The 18,095-nt window shown below is 34.3% G+C and overlaps 1 protein-coding gene across 1 annotated transcript; it reads right to left on the bottom strand.

The window, feature by feature from the left end:
• Window positions 1-16,148: 16,148 nt before the first annotated feature.
• Window positions 16,149-17,483, bottom strand: LOC112720953 (uncharacterized). Its single transcript, XM_025772046.3, has one exon. The coding sequence runs from the start codon at window positions 17,172-17,174 to the stop codon at window positions 16,266-16,268; it is 909 nt and encodes a 302-aa protein (XP_025627831.1). The 5' UTR covers window positions 17,175-17,483; the 3' UTR covers window positions 16,149-16,265.
• Window positions 17,484-18,095: the final 612 nt, after the last annotated feature.

The raw sequence follows: 18,095 nt of genomic DNA, 5'->3' as shown, positions 1-18,095 counted from the left end.
ATTAGTAAGTCATAATTAACGATGATTGTTTCCTTTTTTTTTTTTTTTTTGTGAATATGTGGCAGGTGTTAGTAAATGGTTGAATGGGAATGAAGAAAGCCCTTGCATGTGTTAGTGGAATATTGAGTGCTGTGACTATGAGAATAAGACGAAGAAAAACAAGATTGGAGAATGTGTCACACTAACACTACGCATCATCATCATAACTGATCGGTGGTAGTGGGTACTTTAATTTCCCAATGTTATGAAGCTCCCTACTTTTTATGTTGTTGGATTTGAAAAGCTGGTCGTTAAGATTTTAAGGCTCATTGTGCTTTAATTTGCTCCCAACAAGAATTTTCATGAGGAAAAGAAGGCGATTGTTGAGGCATATGCTTGGAATTGGGTCTTACCAAATAGGAACAATCAGAATCAAACGTAATCAATATGTTTTACCCTTTTATCTTTCCCTCTCTATATGCTGCGCTACTCACTTTTATCTTAATGAGATGATTAATTATTACTTTGACCATAGGAGATTAGAATAATTTACCTGACCAAATCTAAGAATGGAACTGAAGAGTATTTGAGGTTGGATTTGGAGACTGCTGACATTGTGAAAACTTAATTACGCTATGCCATTCACTTTTTTAATTTCCCCCTAATTTTACCATTAGCAAACCATCTATCTACCTTACACATTAAGAATCGATGAATTTTTTTTTTCTTTTTGTGGTATAATTGAATATTGAAACAATGCTGAGAAAGTCTCCAAAAACGAGAGGAGCTGAAACAATAAGAACAATAATGACCTCCTCCACCAAAGAGTCAGAAAAATTCTAAAAGGTTGTTAAGTTCGATTTGTCATTACATTTTTATTTTTAATAAAAGTAGTATAGCGAGAAACTATTTTAAGTAAAACATGCACTAGACTAACCATCAAACCAGAGTTCAACTACCAATTTGCCATTAGTTTTATAACCGGTAAGTTATTGTCTTATAAATAAGTTCTGACTCTATCTTAACATTCTTCTTTCAAATCTTTTACAAGGTAAAAGTTAAAAAAAAAATAAAAAATAAGAGAAGATGTGATAATTTTTTTTCTAGGCATAAACACTACTATGCTCATCTTCATTAGCGAGGGTTGTTTCAACTGCGCGTCCTAAAACAAAGATTACCGACGGTTTATACATAAGCGTCGCTAAAATGGACTAACTTTATTTTTTTGTTCCCGCTAAACTTTGGCACCACTTCAACGCCAATTGACACATACTAATATTCACTATAAGAAAAATAATGAGTACCATCGGATTTAGCATTGCACATTAGCGTCGGCTACCGATAGATTTATTGACGGTTTTGATGTGGAATTTGTTTAGTCAAATTGTTACCGTTGGATTTTTGTTTCTGACAGTAAATTTGCCGGTAATACTTGGGGAGAAACAGGGAAAATAGGCGTGAATTTAGCATGAAATTTACCTTCGAAACAATATGTCGGTAAACTCATTTTAGTGAAACATTGCATTTTGGTGACTCGCAACGAGTTACTGTCGGTAAATCCGACGTTAATGAGTCCTAAAATTCAAAGCGTAAACCCTCCTCTCTCTCTCTCTCTCTCTCTCTCTCTCTCTCTCTCTCTCTCTCTCTCTCTCTCTCTCTCTCTCTCTCTCTCTCTCTCTCTCTCTCTCTCTCTCTCTCTCTGCCGCGCCGTCAACTCCACTGTCGCATACCCCTCCTGTTGCCGCCTCCCTCCACTCCTTGCACTGACCCTTATCCACGACGTCTCCATTACAGCCGCCATTGCAAACCCTAGCCTCCATTGCAGCCACCCTTCTTCTCACCGGTGACATCTTGCTGTTCTTCGCGTTGCCAGCTTCTTCTCCTGGTCCAGCATGCTTCGTCATCTGTCATAAGGTCCAGTTTCGTCGTCGTCCGCCAGGTCTAGATTAGTTAGCTTAATTTTTTTGTTTTCAACCTGTTTTTCATAAAAAAAAATGTGATTTGGTTAATTTAGTTTGTAATGTGTTCAGAATAATTTAGCTAAAAATAATTAGTTAATTTTGTGTATGTTTGTGAGCTCTGATATCTTATGATGCTATGTATGTAATTGACTAATTGCATGGTTATCCATTTATGATGAGACTTGAATTTGTCAATTTGTTAAATGGAAGATTTAAATTTGTTGACTGGAAAGCTTGCTATTTATTGATTTAGTTATGCTGCTGACTGCTGATTTCGTGTGCGTTTTCTAATTTTGAATTTCTTGAATGGAAAGTTTGTTAATTTTTTTGTTTTTGCTATTTAGTTCTGCTTTATGTAATTTCATATCTTGAATCTTCCAATGGTTCTAGTTCTATTAATGACTGAATAATATCATAAAAATTTATCTACATGGAAAGGATTTGAATGACAACAGCAAAATATAAGTTAATAGTTATTATTATTTTTAATTATGTTTTAGTTAACATGAGAGAGATTTGAATGATAACAGAAGAAAAGATCATTTTATATTAAGAAAAAATTAGTATAAGATCTGAGATATAAACAGGAAAATTTGGTTACAATGCTAATATATTCATTATTTGGTGTGTGTGTGTTTTTTTTTATAAATTATTTTTATTATTTGATCCATGAATTATGAAATTAAAATGAAACTTTTTTAACTATAATTTCTAGTTGGCCATTAAAAATAAATAGTTGAACTTTCATTTTGCACAAATCTAATCTTATACCAATCCAATTGTATTTAATAGGTTATTGCAAATTTAAATAATAACTTGATAGGCACATCTCTGTGGATTAAATTGCTAAGTTGCATTAGTCCATAACATGATCCCACTCACTCAAATAAATTTATACTTAAAAGTTTGCATATTGTTTTTGCATTGGTTTTATGCAGTCACATCTTATTGTGCTTGATGATGTTAATATAACTTGACTCTAATTAAAAATAAATAGTTCAATCTATTTCATACTTAAAGTTTTGCATATTGCTTTTGCATTGGATTTATGCATGTCACATCTTATTGCTTTGGATTTGAATTATGAAGGATCCTTGAGTAGTTGAGTTTAATTCTTATGAAATTAATTGAGTGTTGATTGATGTTGTGGATTGAGATTGGTTGGATTTGTGGGAACCGTAAAGATGGATATATGTCCAATTTTAGGGGAGGTTATGTCCAATTTTTTCAGAGAGTTTTGTTGAATGATTTGTGTAGTATATATGCTTATTAGTGTTAATAATATATTCTTTTTGCAGACATGACGACAGGTAGCAGAGATAGATCGAACAGGTCTTGTGGTCATAGTAGAGGGAGGGTTTCCACTGAATCTCCAAGGACTGTTCATTCATTGCCCTCTACCCCAATTACCCCATTGATTCCTGTGACGTCCCAGGTGGGTCTAGCGGACCAGCAATTCATCATGGTCCTAAACTCGAACTACGTACCTCCTTCTGCTACCTTCTCCCCTCCCAAAATCCAGCGATAGAGCCCGCGGTGGGTGATTCCTCCAGTGCCCCCCAGCAGGATGCCCCTCCACCACCGTCCTTCATCCGACAGAAGATTTGACTCGATGGCATGCAGACCTGAGTACATACTATTTTTTAATCTTAAGTTTGTTAATTTTAAGTTTATGTGTTTCTATATGTTTGTTAATCTTAGATTTTTTTTCTCTTATAGGTTTGCACCAAACAACAATGCTTGCACATAGGAGACCTCCGAGGTCATTAAGTCAATGTACAACCACCCATGGCCAAGCTGCACGAAGATCTCTGCTGAGACTAGAGACCGATGGTTTCAGAAGTAGGCGGTAAGAACCCAACAATGTTGAATTAATTAACTGTATTTGAACTGTATTTTATTTTGACTGACTAATGTTGTTGAATCACTTTGTGCAGTTGAAATTGATAATCTCATGATCAGGAAGATCTACAACCACCAGGCAACTAAACAACTTCAGTAGATGATGAGCGACGTTCATCAGGGGCGCGACCACCTAACGACATGGATCCGTCCATCTATCAAGAAGGAACTAGAAGCCCATTTTAGAAATGATGAGGGGTTCAAGCATTGCCATATGACAAACGTTGCTAATAGGGATTCGCCGAGGTTGTCGAAATATACGGGTAGATCGGTGACCTTCATGAAGACGAAGAGCAGACTGGTAAGTAGTTGGGTAATGTTTGTTAGTAGTTACTTGAATTAGTTGTTTATTGATTAATTTTATTAGTTGATTTGAATATGTGCAGTTTAAGTAATTGGATCGTATAGCGACACTAGCAAAGACCTTCAAATATACCCATACCTTGAAGGCCAAGAAGGAGAGATTTACTAACGAGTGGTTTGTGCCCCATTATATGAGTTTCAATTAATTATAAGTTTCTAATTTATTTGGTTTAAAGTCAATTAACTGTTATCCTAATCACAACATGTGTGACACAGGAGGATTACACGCAGAGATTGGAGGCTGTGACCCAGCAGTCTCAACCGCCTAGTGGGAATGACGAAGCCGGCTCTGAGACCTCAATGGTAGATCCTGATAGGGTTTAGCGCGAGACCGCCTCTGAACCCCGCAAGAATCGCCGCTTCGGATTGGGGCCGTTCTTTGCCAATGTCCTCCGCTCCTCCGCATTGGCGGCTTACTCTGCTTTTGTCTCTGCCACCAGCTCTGCCGATCCCCAGGAAGTTGTCGACTTGAGGGAGGAGGTACAGAAGCTGACACAGGAGCTTCACCAATAAGGAGAGCAATCTAAGCAGAGGTACGGCGACCTTCTTGCACGCGTGAAATGAGCTGTTGCCATCAGCTCGGACCTGATGGAAAAGTTGGAACAACTAGATCATTTGCGAGAGCAGATGGAGGTGTACAATCAGCTAAATTGTTTATAAGTATTTACTTTTAAGACTTTAATTATAAATACGTAAATTAATTACTGACGATCACACTTTAGATAACATAAAAAAAATTTAAAATATAAATTAATTTTCGTCATTCGAGAGCTAACAACTAATTCCTAATTCAATGGGAGTTCACGTTTGAGTACAAAACTTTTTGCATACACCATACTTTCAAAGATCAAATCGTTTAAACTATATATTTCTTATTGATGTTTGATAGTTATAACAATAGTCTTTGGAATAACTAAAAGTGTTGAGACTTTGGTGTTTGATGCATTGCTATCAAAGACAAATACACTCATTTGTAGTTACTAGTTAGTTAATTTTTTGTGAATCATATTTCATTATCAGATAAGTAAAGGCTAAGACTAGTTGTTTGCGTGACTTGCGCAATACTTCGCAATACCCAAAATTTCAGCTCCAAATTGAGAGTGGGACCCAAAGTCCTTATAATTCCAAATCCTAACCTCCAAGCTTCTATTTTACTTAGCTATGCTTTTTAGCATATTAGTGTGAAATTGTTATTGTGTCTCTTTCATTCCACTGAAAACACAAGCCATAATAGAGAGTTATTTTGTCCACCAAATTTGAGTGGATGCACGTGTTAAGGTTTGGAATTTTTATAAAGGTTCTGAAGTTGAAGTTGAAGTTGAAGCTGAAGACAACCTTGATAGTTCAATTTGAACATGATCTCTAATTCTAAGCAAAGCCATGCATGTGCTCTTTCGTTGTTAAAATTAACAAGTTTTAGGCGCAATTGTCTGGAACTATGCTGAAGGATTATTTCAGTCTTTTATAAGACTAATAAAGTTTAATTTAATGAATTGAATACCTCTAAATTGTGAAAGATGACTAGTATTGGACTTAACTAGGGTGAGAGTAATATGATATGCAATCCAAGTATACATAAAAAAAGATAATAGCTATTAAATATATATTAAAAATAAATTAAATATAAATTATATATTAAGAATTCGTATAAATATATATTAAAATATAAATTATATATTAAAAATAAATTAAATGATACATACATTTATATATAAAAACATAATAATTAATTTGGTTTTTTTTTTTTTTTTTGCATACATAACATTTTTCTATTATACACATTAGAACGAGAATAAACAAGTTAAAGATAATTTGTTTATTCTAATTCTATCAACTTTTGTTGTTCTAAATATGCATATCTTTTTTATGTTAAAATCAATTATAGAGCCAATTTTGATCCTCTATTTTTTTTTTTTTTTTTGGTTTTGAATTTTGATCTTAATTAATATTGAGGCAGGTTTTTTGGTTGACTCTCTTTATATTGGGATTGATTGGGCCGATTTTCACTAACATTTCTTTTGGAAAAAATTGTATAAAGTGTTTTTAATTTATTTTGGGAAATGGCATTTAAAAAAGAATTTGGGGGGGAACAATTCTTAAACTTGTATCCTTAATGATCAAATTACAAATTCCCATTTATTCTGTGGTAAGTCTTTCTTCCACTCCCGAAACCACCTGTATGTTTTGTTTTTTACTCAGTCCTTACTCCTTACAGCTTCTACATTAAACCAATCCTCCATGTTAAGGCACTGGTTCCTTGCCAATCCCAATGAATATGATTTTCAATAGAACTTGATTTTGTAAAATGGATTAGCTAAGTTTAGGTGTTAAATGCAGAAAATTTGTATTGAAAAATTAAAAATATATAAAAAAATAAGATTTTTTTAATAGGTGTTCTAAAACTACTAGTCAAAGATATAATAAAAAGAAAAGTTTTATAGAAAACAAAATAAATATTAATAATTTATGTTTTAATTTAATAAAAAAATTACTTTCTCGATCAATATTCTCAGAGCACTCTTGAACTAAACCTATATAAGAAATTAAATTTTTAGATAATCTTGGACAATAATTTTAAGTCACTTATTAATAATTTTTTTTTTAAATTATACTAATTTTAGACAACCAAATCTTTTATATAGCTAAGTCTAATTAAATAATGATATATACATACTTTTTTCTTTTTTGATTGTTTTTTTTCTTTCTTTCTTTCTTTTTTCATTTAATTTTTCTCCTCTTCTTTTTTTTTCCTTCCTCCTCCTCTTCCTCCTTCATCGCGTATTCGTCGTCATCATCATCATTTTCTTCTTTTAATACTTTTTATTTTTATTTATCTTCTTTATTTGTTTATTTATTTGTGTTTTTTTTATGAAGAAAAAGAATAAAAAAACACAAAAAATAATGATAAAGAATTATATCAACATTTTTTATATAAAACACAAAAATACAATAAAAATTACACTGAAATTTGTTATATAAAATATTGAAATTTTACCATGATAAACACAGAATTTGAATTGATCTTACCACATTGTAAAATAGTTTGTTGTTTTGCATTTGGGAGTATACAATTCAATTTTAAAACAAATTTATTTAAATAAAATCTTCCATTTTAAAATAAAACATAGAAAGATATAGAAAAAATTTTGTATCAATAATAAAACATGAAAAAGAAGAAGAACATGTTGAGAGAAAAAAATATGAAAAAAAGGAGTAGAAGAAAAAGATATATTGGGAGAAATTTCGATGCTATTTTCAAAAAATTTCATTGTTATTTTTTTTAATAACTTTTAATTAGTTAAGAAATTTTATGCGTTACCGTTAAGAAATTTCGGTGTCAAAATTTAGAAATATTGTGTGTCAAGCTTAAAATGTTTTAATGCTATTTTTTTTATCAATTATGCATGTTAAGAGAATCATTAGAATCGAATTAGATCAATTAATATCATTTGTATTTATATAGCGTATCTGTATATTAAATGTAGGATTCTATACTTTTATTACTTTGATTCTACTAGCAACTATATATATCCCTTGTATATTGTACTTTTCCTCAATCTGAATAATACACAAAACACTCTCTTCTGAATAATTCTACAGGTTCTATCTCGACGCTCCTGCTCCTACCGTCATGCCTCCTCCTTCCACTCGTTCTTCCAGGATAAGAAATCTACCTCCTCATCTTCTTGATTATCATTGTATGAACCTAAGTCATTCAGAGAAGCCTCCACAAATCCAAATTGGCAACAAGCAATGCAGGAAGAAATACAAGCACTTGAAAAAGTACACACTTGAGATTTGGTTGATCCTCCTTCTAATCAGAAAGTTGTGGAAAGCAGATGGGTATACAAGATCAAGACTCGCTCTGATGGTTCTATTGACCGTTGTAAGACACGATTGGTTGCTCAGAATTGTACGTAAGAGTATGGTATTGACTATAAAGAGACTTTTTCTCCTGTTGCTCGTCTCATATCTATTCGAGCTCTTCTTGCCATTGCTGCGGTAAAAAAATGGTCTCTCAGTCAGATGGATGCGAAGAATGAATTTCTTAATGGAGATTTGAAAAAGCAGGTCTATATGAAACCCCCCCTCCGGGTTATCCTTGTCCTTCTAGCAAAGTTTGTCTCCTTCGCAAGGCACTCTATGGACTTAAGCAAGCTCCTCGTGAATGGTTTGACAAGTTCAGCACTACCATATGTAGTCTTGGTTTCACTTGCAGCCCGCATGAGAATGCTCTCTTCATTCGTAAAAGTGAACGTGGAGTTATTTTTCTACTTCTGTATGTTGATGACATGATCATTACTGGAGATGATGTTGATGGTATCTCTGATCTCAAGGCATCCCTTCAGCGTACTTTTGAGATGAAAGAGCTTAGTTCTCTCAGCTATTTTCTTGGTCTAGAAGTCATATCTACCGATGATGGCATCTATCTCTCTCAAGCTAAATATGCTTCAGATCTTTTTGCTTGAGCTGAAATTACAGATAGTCACACTGAGTCTACTCCTCTTGAGCCTAATGTTCGATTTACTCCTATGGATGGCACTGTTTTGGATAATCCTACTCTTTATCGACAGCTAGTTGGAGGACTCGTCTACTTAACTGTCACCCGACCAGACATCACCTATCCGATTCATGTTTTTAGCCAATTCTTGTCAGCTCCTCGTACTACTCACTATGCAGCAGTTCTTTGCATTCTTCGCTACATCAAAGGCACCCTATTTCATGGCCTTTATTTTTCTGCCCATTCATCTTTATCCTTTCAGGCGTACTCAGATGCTAATTGGAATGGTGATCCCACTAATCGTCATTCCACTACTGGTTATTGTTTGTTTCATGGTGACTCTCTCATTTCCTGGCGAGCTAAGAAGCAAACATTCACTGTTCGATCAAGCACAGAAGCTGAATACCATGCTCTCGCTGATACCACTATTGAAATTATCTCAATTCGTTGGCTTCTCGAAGACTTGGGTGCAACTCAGTCATTCCCAACTGATATTTTTTGTGACAACCGCAGTGCTATTCAGATTGCCCATAATGATGTATTTCATGAACGTACCAAACATATTGAGAATGATTGTCACTTTGTTCGGCAACGTATCCTTATTGGTATTGTTTGTCTCATCGTTGTTGGAACACTGGAATAGACTTTCTGATATCAATGTTTTGAAAATCGGTTCGAACTAGCCGGTAGGACTGGTAAAACCGGGAACCTAAAGCAAACACGGTTCGAATAGAAGACAAAATCGTAGGATTTGAAAACCGAAGTTCGGCCGCCAAACTGGCTGGAAACTGGTCGGTCTAACCGAACCGTAACCCAGCCGGTTCTTTAAATTTTCCCCAAACACCGCGTTTTGCATGCTGAAGGGCTAAAGGGAACCCTAGTCAGTAGTCATAGAGGCACACAGATCTCACCCCTCTCCTCTCTCGAGCCTCCACTCTCACGTTTCCAGTCTCCACTCTCACTCTCCGTTGAGCCACCGCCGCCGTCACAACATCTGTTGATTGTAATAATAATTATTGAAGCATGATTAATTCATTTAATTGTTGAAGCTGATTGCTAGTTATTAGAATATTTTTCAGAAACTGCTTGTAATGTTCTTCACATCAAAAGTGATTACTTGTTGGTTCTAAATTTTGCTGTTGATTGCTTGAAGCATAAATAATTATTGAAGCTGATTGCTGGTTATTAGAATATTTTTCAGACACTGTTTGAAATGTTCTTCACATCAAGAGTGATTAATTGTTTGTTCTAAACCTTGCTTTTGATTGCTTGAAGCATGATTAATTGTTGAAGCTGACTGCTTGAAGGGTGAAACATGATTAATTGTTGATAGATTTATTTTTTTCTTATCTCTGTATCCAGGAAATCATTCAGCTATCCTTTTTTCTCTCAACCCGATGGCCCAGTGATTAGAAATGGCTCCTTTAAATCGTCATTCTTATTTCCAGGGTATGAATGGGTTTCTATTCCTTTATAACTACCTACATTTGTATGTTTTCTTTTGTTGTCATATTGACTTTTGTTTATTGATAGTATAAAAGAAGAATTTTATCTGGGTCCACCACCGAAAGATAAGCTTTCCAAGGTATATTTGATAAACCCCTATTTTGTGGTTTACTTGTGGTTAATTTAGGGGATTTTATCAACTTATTCTCACATTTATTCAATAAAATAGCATGGTTTTGTGAATTGCTCCTAATTTGTGCTTAAGAGTAAAAACATGTTTTTTAGGCCTTAAAATTAGTAATTTTAATTCGCCTTAATTTCATTCGATGTCTTGATGTGTTTGTTGAGTGATTTCAGGTTCATAAGGCAAGTATTGGATGGAAGAAGTGAAGAGAAAAGCATGCAAAGTGGAGAATTCATGAAGAAATGAGCATTTGGAGAATTAAGGGCCACGCGTACGTGTGAGGAGGAATTTTGGCTAGTGACGTGCACGCGTCACCCACGCGCATGCGTGACGCTAATCACATGACCTCATTAAAGGGAATTCACTAGGGGCGATTTCTGAGCTTCCCAGGCCCAAATTCAACTCATTTCTAAGGGTATTTCAAGTTTGGACAAAGGGGAAGCACTTAATTGTATGATAGTATCATGTAGTTTAGTTTTCTAGAGAGAGAAGCTCCCTCTTCTCTCTAGAATTAGGGTTCTTAGGTCAATTGCATCTTAGATCTAGGCTTAATTTCTTGTTCTCATCTTGTTTTCTTTACAATTTCTTGTTTCTACATCCTTGCTTCCTTAGTTTTACTTATTATTCCCTTTATTTTGTTGCCTATTTTGATGTTGATGAACCCTTGTTGGATTTGGTTTTTATTTAATGCAATTTTATGTTTCCATGTCTCTTCTATGTTTATCTTCATTGTTATTGTTGATTTCTTGTTTGTGTTAGTTATGGATTTGGTTAATGCTTGTATTTTGTGATGTTTACTTTTATTGCACTCTAGGTATTTGTTAAAATATTTTCACTAGTTTTTGTGTAGTTTTCTTTACTCTTGGCCTAGGCTAAGGGGATTGAGTGACCTTGAGTCATTGGGTCTCATTGAATTGGTGATTTGAGAACCCTATGTGGTCAATTTGATAACCATTGACTCTAGCTTACTACTAAGTCAATTAGTAGCTAGGTTAGGACTTATGGATTGATGTTGATCAAGCATATTTGACGTACTTAATGCTTTGAGGTAGATATTGTACTTACTTCAAGCATAGAAGTAGACTTAATGAGTTGGTCCCTCATAATTGTCAATATATGGTTTGTAGACAAGGATGGTGATTTCAATTACCTATATCTAGTCAAGAGTTCTTTTCCCTTATTTTATTAGTTCTTGTCATTTACTTTCTTGCTTTTATATTTCCTTGCCAATTACAAATCAAACCCCCTTGTTCCTTCATAGCCAATAATTGATCACTTCATTGCAATTCCTTGTGAGACGACCCGAGATTTGAATACTTTGGTTAATTTTCATTAGGGTTTGTACATGTGACAACCAATCTTTTAAAATTTGATTTGAAGATCAATTGTCGCTTTGGACTATACTACCAACAGAATTATTTGTGTGAATTCCGAACCGGTATAAATCCTTTCATCAAATTTTCTCCTTTGTTAACTGGTTGGATATTGCCACTGATAATATATAATCCTGTTCGTAATATTTGTGCAGAATTCTACACAAGGTTCTGTATTGTTAGGGGCAATTTTGTATGGAAAACTGTCATTTTCTGAGGGGAGAATAAAAATCTAGAAAACCACCCTGCATCATATCAACTAATAATACACAAGGTTCTGTATTGTTAGTGATTAAATGTTTGTTCTAAACTCTGCTGCTGCTATTTTTTAATTTATGAGTATGCTATTTTTAAAATTTTGTTGATAGATTTATTGATTTCAGAGTTTAGGGTGATTCATGAAATTGAGAATTGGATTGTTGGTACTTCTCTATATGTATACTTGTTCTATGTCTTGGCACTGAGTCTCACAAATATTCTCAATTACTTACAGCTATGGTTTCCTTCTTGAATGACATTTTATTTTTCCAAAAGAAATTATAGAGGATTAGGGTTGTGGATTTTTAATTGAATGATGAGTGTAAAGCTGAAGATGATGATCACAAAAGTGCTTGAAAATATATATTTTAAGAGTTTTAAAAAACTTTTGAGTTTGTAAATTGATAAGATCATATAGTTTTGGTGTGTTTATTTATATTTTATTTATTATTTTATTATAAAACGAGTTTTCTGATTCAACCACGGTCAAATCGGGTAAACCTGTAAACCAGTAAACCAGTAACTAGAGAAGTTTGATTATCGGTTCGGTTTTCAGAACCTTGGCTGATATCTTCACGAAGGCTCATCATCCGAATCATTTTCGGACTCTGTTATCCAAACTCAAGATGGTATCCTTAGTTCCCACTTGAGTTTGAGGGGGGATGTTAAGAGAATCGTTAGAATCAAATTAGATCAATTAGTATCATTTGTATTTATATAGCATATCTATATATTAATTGTAGGATTCTATGCTTTTATTACTTTGATTCTACTAGTAGTTATACATACCCCTTGTACATTGTACTTTTTCTCAATCTGAATAATACAAAAAATACTTTCTTCAGATTTCTCTCTTATTTCTAACAATGCACAATTCAAAATTTTTCTCTTCTTTTTCTTCATCATCTTCATTATCGTCTTCTTTTTCTTCTTTACCTTCTGATTCTTGTTTCACCTTTTCATAATTTTTCTTATTTTTAACTTCTTGAGAAAAATAAAAATAGAAAAAAGACCAAAAAAAAAGCTATCCCCCAAATTCTGATGGTGGGAACCAGAACTAAATGGCCCCTGAGGTGCAGGTGGGCCCCCCGGAGTCTCCTCCTCACTATCTCCCAATATGTCATTGGGCTTATCGTCCAAATCATCTTCCCGCATCGCATTTTCAACATGATCCGGCTCACCATCACCAAAAAGACCAATAATCAAACCAGGTGACCTAGCTGCTGGTGGTGGAACAAATCGAGGTGCAACCAACAGACAACCAGGTGCAATGACAGGCATCGAAGTAGAAGCACCCCCCACCGTCGTCAACTGAGGATTTGGCGCTGATGCCCTGGAACTGTCGGCACTGTCTTCCAACTTGGCGTACAACTCGTGTATTCTCACCTCCGAAAAACTCCGCCGACAATGAAACAAGACCTGCATGTCTCGTCCGACCCTATCACAAATGTTTCATACTGCACACCACTTGACACAACCGCAATTGAAATCTTGTAGAACACCTTCTTCACCCACTTGGCCCCACACAACCCTGCCTTCTGTAATATGCTCATCTTTAGATCTGACAAAGTATTTGTCGAACGGATAAAAACGCTCAGCGGTTCTTTGGCAGTAAACTTAACACCATGACTTTTACTTTTTTTTTTTTTATTTTACCAGAGCAATGGACTAGAACCAAAAAACTCTCCTCATTATCCATTTGTGAAAGTGTGAAAATGACTCTCTACAAATGCACTACTCCCTCTTGGCTAGTATATATAAGCGAACTATACTAAAGCATAAACCGCTGGACCCTTGTAGCGGTTTATGCACATTCGTAATTCACACACAAATCACGACACTCCTATCGCGGATTATGTGCATTTTGGCTTCCAACGTAAACCGCGAGATTCCTGTAGTGGTTTATGTTCATTTGTAAACTGTGAGTCTCCTGTCACGATTTACATAATTTATAAAAAATATGCATTTTGGTATCTGTTTTGCAAAATGTGTTCTGGTAAAATTAGAAGCCAAATAATTTATTTTGGTAAATTGTCCTTTTTTCAAATTCTATATATCTTATTTGCAGGGTAAACAAAATACGTTTATAATAATTTTTATAATTATTTATTTTAATAAATAAAATATTTATTTAAATAAAAAATCCACTAACCATGTTACCTCAAATTTCAAAATCACTTTGGGAATGAAATGAATTGGATGGAACATGTCCTTCGCAAAGGCCAAGTTAAATGGTATTTCATCAATTTAGTACTAGCAATTAGTTTACATCCCTAATAATAAGTCAACATTGCTTCGGTTAACAAATTCTGAATCACTGCAAATTCGACTAAATTTCTATAATGATTTCTGAAATTTATAATTTTTATTATTTTAATCTTGTAGATTTAAAATTTATTATAGATCGATTTTCTGAGCTATAATTTTAGGTATTATATTATTTTTTGATCTTTTTTAGTATTGAGTCAATAAATAGAATGTTAAGTTAATTCTAACTTGTCACACTAGACACAGAACTAAAATGACATCATTTTATTTTAGTGCTTAAACAAGACAAAAACGATGTTATAAATAGAGATAAAGCGATTTGTACATCATATACTCTTCTTCGACTTCTTATTTTTGTCTTATTTAAGCGCCAAAATTAAACGACACTGTGCAATCGTATGTTCAGTGTTCACTATGACAAGTCTGAAGTAGTTCAACACTTTATTTGCTGACTCAGTACTAGAAAGTATATCCAAGGACCAATATAGTGTCCAAAATTAGATCTCGAGAGCCAGTATAGTAAATTTTAGATTTGAAAGACTAAAATAATAAAAATCGTGAATCGGGATAATATTCAATTTGATTGCTAAACTTGCACTCGAACATCAATTTAGTCCCTAAAATTTTAATTGCCTATATTTAGTTCTCAAACTTTGCGAATGTGACTCATCTTAGTTCTGAAATATTTTTTTACGGATAGATATAAACAGAATGCTGACGTGGACAGTTGGGTACCACGTTAGACTCTGAAAATGACGTTTTTGTTTTGACACTTAAATAAGCAAAAAACATGGTAAGTAATGTTATTGAAATTTTTCCTCTCAAAACAAGTATTAATGTTGTTTTGAGTTATTTGAGCATCAAAATTAAAACGAGAACTTTTTTCTTATATTGTATGATTAAGTGTGAAATCCTCCATGATGAACCAAATTGTATTAAACACTGCTATGGCTATTTACAAAATGTCACTGACATTTTGTATTTTAATAATTAAAATAATATTTTCTTATTACAAAACGTGTGACATTTTATTCTTTCATAAGTAATTTTTTTTTTTAATTACAAAATGTTAATAACGTTTTGTGCTACCACTATAACCGTGTAAAAAATATTATTCAAATATTTTTATATTTTACATTACAATTATTCATATATAAAAATTTTAGCCCAAAATTACGGCATTCTATTAAAATTTGAGATGTGCTAAAAATTATCTTAAAAATTAGAAAAAAAGATAAATAAGTCTCCGACTTTTTGTCCTATGGACATTTTTGTTTTTGACCATTGAAAAATACTTTTAAATCCATAACCTTCACAAAACACTTGGACGGATCAGTCCCTGACGGAGGCATTTGAACGAATCAGTCCCTGACGGAGGCATTTGGACGAATGGACTGATCCGTCCAAGTTTTATGAAGGTCAGGAACTTAAAAGTATTTTTCAATGGTTAGAGACAAAAATGTCCGCAGAGCAAAAGGTCAGGGAGCTATTTGTCCTTTTCTCTAAAAATTAATATGAATTAACCTTACAAAATTTAAAAATTAAATAAAATTTACTAAAATATAAGATTAAATTGAGTCTTCCCTCAAATTTTATCTCTAAAAAAACTTTAATTAATATGTCAATACAATAAACAAAAGACCTTCATTTAACCATTACATATCACTCCAAAAATAGTTAATATCACAAGACTATTTAAATAAATAACACAAAAATAACACTAAACAACGGATTGCCAAGAGCTGGCCATCATATTATAAAATAAATCATAATCGTTAACAGTATAAAATCTTAGTATCTAAATTACAAAATGCTAACATAATATCTAACAAGAATTGGAATAAAAAGTGTTTAAAAAAAGTGTTTAAAATTGTTTAAAAAATTAGTTCTCAGACTGGTCGAAACCCCGATAATAATAAACAAACATACATACATTAACCCGCAATAAAAAAATAATAAAACAGAAATAATATTTAAGAAAAAAATAAAGGAAGAAAGAAAGGTAAATAATTTCCTTTCCATTTTTTTTTTTACAATCTGTAAATAATAAGAAAACAGGGCAACACGGCCCGCGAGTCGAACACTAACAAGTCACCGTTTTCCCCACTCACCGAGTCAAACCCAACTCGCTTCTCCAACCCCGAGTCAGCGATCCCGAGTTGCTTCGAGACCCGACCCGCAACTACCCGGCAAACGAGCATCGCCCTCCTTCCCTTGCCGCCGCCGGCGCTCTCGTGTGCACCACCGCTGCCGGAAAACGTGCAGATTGTCGAGCCCTTCCTCTCCGGAAACGACCAGACCGCGGCGGCGCCGTCCTCCGTGGGACCCAAGCATTGGAACCGCATAACCTCATTTCCGTCCGCCACGCACCGCGCATTCTCCTTCTCCCAGTTGCTCCCTTCCTCGCCCATCAAGCCTGCAGAACACGCCGCGGCCCGGGCCTTAACCCCCTCGCGAAACTCCTCGAACCGCGAAACCGTCCGGGCCCCGTTCTGGATCTTGAATATCACCTCCACACGGCCCGGGAACGGTTTTGGGCCCCAACTCGTGTGAAATATAATCTCCACTACGTTCCTCGAAGGATGCCCGTCGGGCAGCTCTGTCACGGGCCTTGCTGACGTGGCTGCAGTGCTCTGCGAGCGGTTCATGGAAGCCTTCGGGCCCAAAGCTGTGTCCAATTCGGGCTTGGTCGACGCCGGGTATCTCGAACTCGGATGCTTCTCAAGAAGACTATTCTTGTTTTTCCTTGACCTCGGCATGGGCTTTGGCATGGGCTTGGTCCTCGGCATGGGCTTTGGAATATCAACCATTTCTTTAATGGTCTGGAAGCTCCTCCTGCAGCTAGCGCTGGGTATCAAGATTTTGCTGGGGGTAGGATGGTAAACATCTTCAAATGCTCTTGACTTGCAATGCAACGATTTCACCCATCCACTTGCCATTACATTAAGTAATGTAATGCAATTGCACTGTTAGAAGCTGAAACGGTTCTTGGTTTTTTCCGTCACAAGAGAGTTTCCATGCTAAGGCCTAAGAGAGAAGAGAAGAGATAGTGGGGAAAGATACATTGGCCATGGCGCCACAATAAATGGGGATTTTATTAGGGTTTCCTTTTTCTTTCTTTCTTTCTTCTTTCTATTTTTTCTATTTTTTATTTTTTTTGTCACTCCGTATGCGTTACGAAATCAAGGTTATGCGTTTCTCAAGATATGGGAAGTGCCCGCGTGGATTCTGTCTCATTCTTTTATGACTCTGATCGGAAAAAGAAATCTTACATTAATTAGCAAAATTGAAACTCATCACACCAACAGCTTCAATTTCGTCCGCACGATTACTTTTTGGGCCTTTGTGCTTCTACACTTCTCACTTATTCTTACCTCATCTTACTCTGTCTTATTAACGTAATTAAGGTCATAAATATTTCAGTTATTGCTTGGATTTGTTTCGAATTCTAGACAAGTTATGTGATTTTCTCTTTATAAGCTTGGATTATTCCTAAAGGATATTCCCGTTTTAGACTCAAATGAAACATATGTTCAGTTATTCTATATGAAGGATTTTTTATATAACAATATGTCTAAAACTCAAAGACAACATAAAAATACGTATATTTGATATTTAGTGTTTTTATTTTTTCTATTGTAATATGTTTAGTTATTCTATTCTGAAACTTTTAATATTTTTATGATTAATTATTTTGCTAAAAATTGTGTAAAATAGTATGTATAAATATTAAATATATACAAATATATAATATATAATATTTAATATTTATAATGCATTTTTGTTAAGATAATAAATTATTGAATTAGATATTTTTCTTATGGTGACAATATATAACTAAAATGTTTCTACAAATAATA

This window comes from Arachis hypogaea, chromosome 11 (genome assembly GCF_003086295.3).
Source record: "Arachis hypogaea cultivar Tifrunner chromosome 11, arahy.Tifrunner.gnm2.J5K5, whole genome shotgun sequence".
Lineage (NCBI taxonomy): Eukaryota > Viridiplantae > Streptophyta > Magnoliopsida > Fabales > Fabaceae > Arachis > Arachis hypogaea.
The sequence above is the reverse complement of the archived record's forward strand: the minus strand, read 5'-3'. Positions and strand labels throughout refer to the sequence as shown.

Excerpts from the sequence above, each read along its gene's own strand:
- LOC112720953 (XM_025772046.3), bottom strand. The coding sequence starts at position 17,174 with ATGGCAAGTGGATGGGTGAAATCGTTGCATTGCAAGTCAAGAGCATTT.